The 3,693-nt window shown below is 47.9% G+C and overlaps 1 protein-coding gene across 1 annotated transcript; it reads left to right on the forward strand.

Annotated features, from left to right (window-relative positions):
* The first annotated feature begins 904 nt into the window (after positions 1-904).
* On the forward strand, positions 905-3,693 carry LOC123168089 (uncharacterized). Its single transcript, XM_044585951.1, has 4 exons — positions 905-1,982; positions 2,071-2,268; positions 2,354-2,633; positions 3,363-3,693. Exons 1-4 carry the CDS (start codon positions 1,020-1,022, stop codon positions 3,386-3,388), a joined length of 1,467 nt encoding a protein of 488 aa, XP_044441886.1. The 5' UTR covers positions 905-1,019; the 3' UTR covers positions 3,389-3,693.

Here is a 3,693-nt window from a genome sequence, read left to right on the forward strand (position 1 = left end):
GGCGGTAGGTTTTATCTTCTCCCAATGCCAATGTTTTGATTGATCCTACAAACATTTAAATGAAGTTTATTTAAAAATTTGGTCGAATCCCAAGCCGTATGAACTCGCGACGCCCCTTCGTGGACTCTTTGGTTGGTAGCGACTCTACGTTGTGGTTTGGTTAATGGAATGAGGAGATGTCCAATTCAAAAAAAATCCACCTTTGCTAGTTTCCATCTTCCTTTTTTATGTGGAGTGAGATTAAGATGATGATCGATCATTCGATGTTAATTCAAAGGCTTAGAAAAATGGCCCGAATTTTAAAAAGGGTGCCACGTTAGTGTGACGCTACTCTAGCCTTACGACGCAACTCGTGTGGCTCTTCATCTTCCTCCCGGCTCCTTGACGTTCACCCCCCCCCCCCCCCCCCCCCACAACACACACACATCTAACCCATCACCTCCTCGGTTCCCCCCAAAGTCGTGCCCCCTATAAGACCTTGTAATGTTGTCAAGACACTTAATCATCTAGCACATGTGTGATCTCGGCGTCGTAGCTAGTCGCTGCTATCGACCTAGCCCTCATCGCCTCGTTGGTCATCCTCTTCCTTCGACGCCCCCTCATCTCCTCCTAGCATGCACCGGATGTCGCGCTAAGCGAAGACGACGACACACGTCCTTTACGAAAAATCAGATTGTCTGGTTATATAGATGATATATTTTTGATGTGTGATTAATAAACCTAGGCATGATGATCTTTCTTTTTAAAATCAGATATTTTTTAGGGGTAATGATAATTAGATTTTTTTAGACAAGGTAATGATAATTGTTTTTGAGCGAAAGGTAATGATAATTAGATGCCAGCACACATCAACGCTGGGCTGGGCTTGATGCAGTACTTGCCTTTTTTTAAGTTCTATATGGAGTACTTGCTCAGAGTAGTCAGTACTGCCGGTTTGCAATGCATCAGTCCCCACCTGTTACCATAATTCTAGGGTTTCCGCGTCACTGCCGTCGGAGCAAGGTGAGATCCGGGCGTCGATGGAGGCGAGCTCAGTGCCTCGCCAGAGTTCCACCCAGGAGCCGGATGGCCCATGCGACGGAGCGGACCGCATCAGCGCCCTCCCCGACGACCTGCTCCTCGACGTCCTCGCCCGCCTCCCCTGCGCCGGCGCCGCCGCCCGGACCGGCGTCCTCTCCCGCCGGTGGAGCGGCCTCTGGGCCCGCCTCCGCCAGATCGTCTTCCGCGACGTGCCCTTTCCCTCGCTGGAGGCGGCGCTCGTCCGCATCCCTACTCCCCCGCCAGCGGTTTCCCTCATCGAGATCCGCGTTCCCCCGAAGCAGCGGCGCAGGGGAGAATCCGCGTTCCCCAAACCCAACCAGAACCAGGACAGGGCGGGCAGCGCCGTCGTCAAGTCGCTGCTCCGCGCCGTCGCGCGGCTCGCGCCGGAGAAGCTCGTCTTCCGCCTTCCCTCCTACTTAATCGGCCGTCACCGCCTCCCCATCGACCTGCCTCGCTTTGACGGCGCCACCTCCATCGCGCTGGACTTTCCCTCCCCCTTCTCCCTACGCGTGCCGGCCGGTGCCAATTTCCCCGCACTGGAGGCGCTGTCCCTGACGTACTGCATTACCGACCTAGACGCCTGGCTCTCCTGCTGCCCGCGCTTGCGCAAGCTCCGCCTCTGCAGGGCTTTGTTTCCTAACCATAAGTGCGACATTAGGGTCAACTCCCCGTCGCTGCAGGAGCTTGTTGTGTACCGCGAGCTCAGCTTGACACAGCATGTCGACGTCGTTGCGCCAGCGCTCAAGGAATTGACCCTGTCATTTAGCACAAAGAAGCTGATCAGCATCTCTGTCTTGGCTCCATTGGTGGAAAAGGTTTCGTGGCACTGCTGCTACTCGGGGTCGTATATTGTGTTTGGTCTTTGGGGCATCAACAAGCTGCAGCTACAGACGGCAGAGAGACAAGGACAGCTATCCTCGCTGCAAATTCATGCCTACGCGGTGCGTCCCCGCTACTGCTCAATCTGCTGCAAGCTCTGAGTAAATTGATTTTGTTGATGATATATACCGTTGCAAATTGTTTTCTCAGGACACGTCTTTTTTGCACGCCGAGGCGGGCAACTTCGCGCAGGAGATAGAGAAGCATATGGTTGCGGCCTTCTCTGTTTTAGAGCTGCATCTCACAGCAAAGGGGCATGCTTTTGCAGGGTTTGTGTTTCATCTCCTTGGGATGGATCGGGTTGGTTGTGGTACACAGAGTCTTAAGGTCATCCTACGGAAATCAGCGGTATTTCTCTCCTCTGATTATATACCCGAACTGATTATATACCCCAATAATGCATTGTGTGGTTATTCAATATTTTTGGTTTTAGATGAAAGGAGGATGCTCACCACTTTGTCCTTGTGAGTTTCCGAACTGGAAACCCCAAATTATCTGCTTGGCTGCTCTCGAAGAAGTGGAGTTCAATGGCTTCGAAGGAGAGGATCATGAGTTTGATTTACTGAAACTGATACTCGGATGTGCACCGATGCTAAAAAGAATGATTGTGAAGCTGTCACAGGAGACCTCGGCAAGTAATGATGGATGCACAAAGATATACAACATCTTCGAGGCATGTTCTTCCGTGGAATGTGATGTTTATGGCAACTCTGGTAAGTATATGTTTGGCATGCATTATTAGCATCCTCCTAGATAAAACAGAGATATAACTGTTAATCATTGTGTAAGATTCGTCGAAAATGTGGCGTTGACATGCCACTTTTAGAGTTTTGTTGTGCATGTCCGATTTATTAGCTAATTAAACTTTAATATTTTTGTAGAAACTGAATGGTGGTTTGGCTGATAAGGACAATTCAATATTTTTACACAGGCTTCCTTACCTAAATTGCTCTTTTGCATTTCACAATCTTCTCCATTGACCTTGCCCTACTGTTTTGTGTTTCTATTAGATTTTCTTGGTTAGCTGAAGTTGTCCCGTCTGAATTCATTGGCCTTGGGGTTTGGTACAAAGTCTCTTCAGCAAGTACTTTGCTATTTATTTCTGCTGTGTCAGCATTTATTCCGTATTTTTTGCCAATAACAACATTATATGTTTTGCAACCGCAAAATATGTATATATATAATTTTGCATTGGTGACATCAGAATGCGCACCTGAAGTTAGTTGTCTCATCTGAATTTTGCATTGACCTTTTGGTTTCTTTCTGCTCTCAACATATTGTGTTATATTGCATCTATACCAAAATATAAGACGCTTTTGCAGTTCAAAAAATGTCTTATATTTTGCTACAGAGGAGTATTTGACTACATTCCTATACATATAACTCCTCCGCAGCTTGTTGCGGTACTGATCGGAACTTGTTTCAATTTGTCTCCTCCGCAGGGTTAATGCTTGGTTGCTTCAATTGATCATCTTGCATGCTCTTTTGCCAAGATTGTCCCTCGACATGATTCTCATCCTTAGGTCTGTGGATTCGTGGTGTGCATTGGCAGGATCATCCTTAGTTCAGGGGATTCGTGGTGCGCATTGACAAAGTCTCAGGACTTTGCTTGGTTGCTTCAACTGATCATCTCGTGTTCATTTGCCCGTGTATTGTACTAGCTATATACAAGGAGCTCAGTTATATCTTGTGTGGTTTCTATGATGTTTGACTATTGAATTAATGCACTCTACTCATTTCGTGAGTCAATTGCCTGAAGCTGATTTAAGCCTA

Source organism: Triticum aestivum, chromosome 7D (assembly GCF_018294505.1).
Source record: "Triticum aestivum cultivar Chinese Spring chromosome 7D, IWGSC CS RefSeq v2.1, whole genome shotgun sequence".
NCBI classification, from domain to species: Eukaryota; Viridiplantae; Streptophyta; class Magnoliopsida; order Poales; family Poaceae; genus Triticum; species Triticum aestivum.

Excerpts from the sequence above, each read along its gene's own strand:
- LOC123168089 (XM_044585951.1), top strand. The coding sequence starts at position 1,020 with ATGGAGGCGAGCTCAGTGCCTCGCCAGAGTTCCACCCAGGAGCCGGAT. Across the intron at positions 2,269-2,353 it reads TCATCCTACGGAAATCAGCG|ATGAAAGGAGGATGCTCACC; the intron begins GTATTTCTCTCC and ends TTTTGGTTTTAG. Across the intron at positions 2,634-3,362 it reads TGATGTTTATGGCAACTCTG|GGTTAATGCTTGGTTGCTTC; the intron begins GTAAGTATATGT and ends TCTCCTCCGCAG.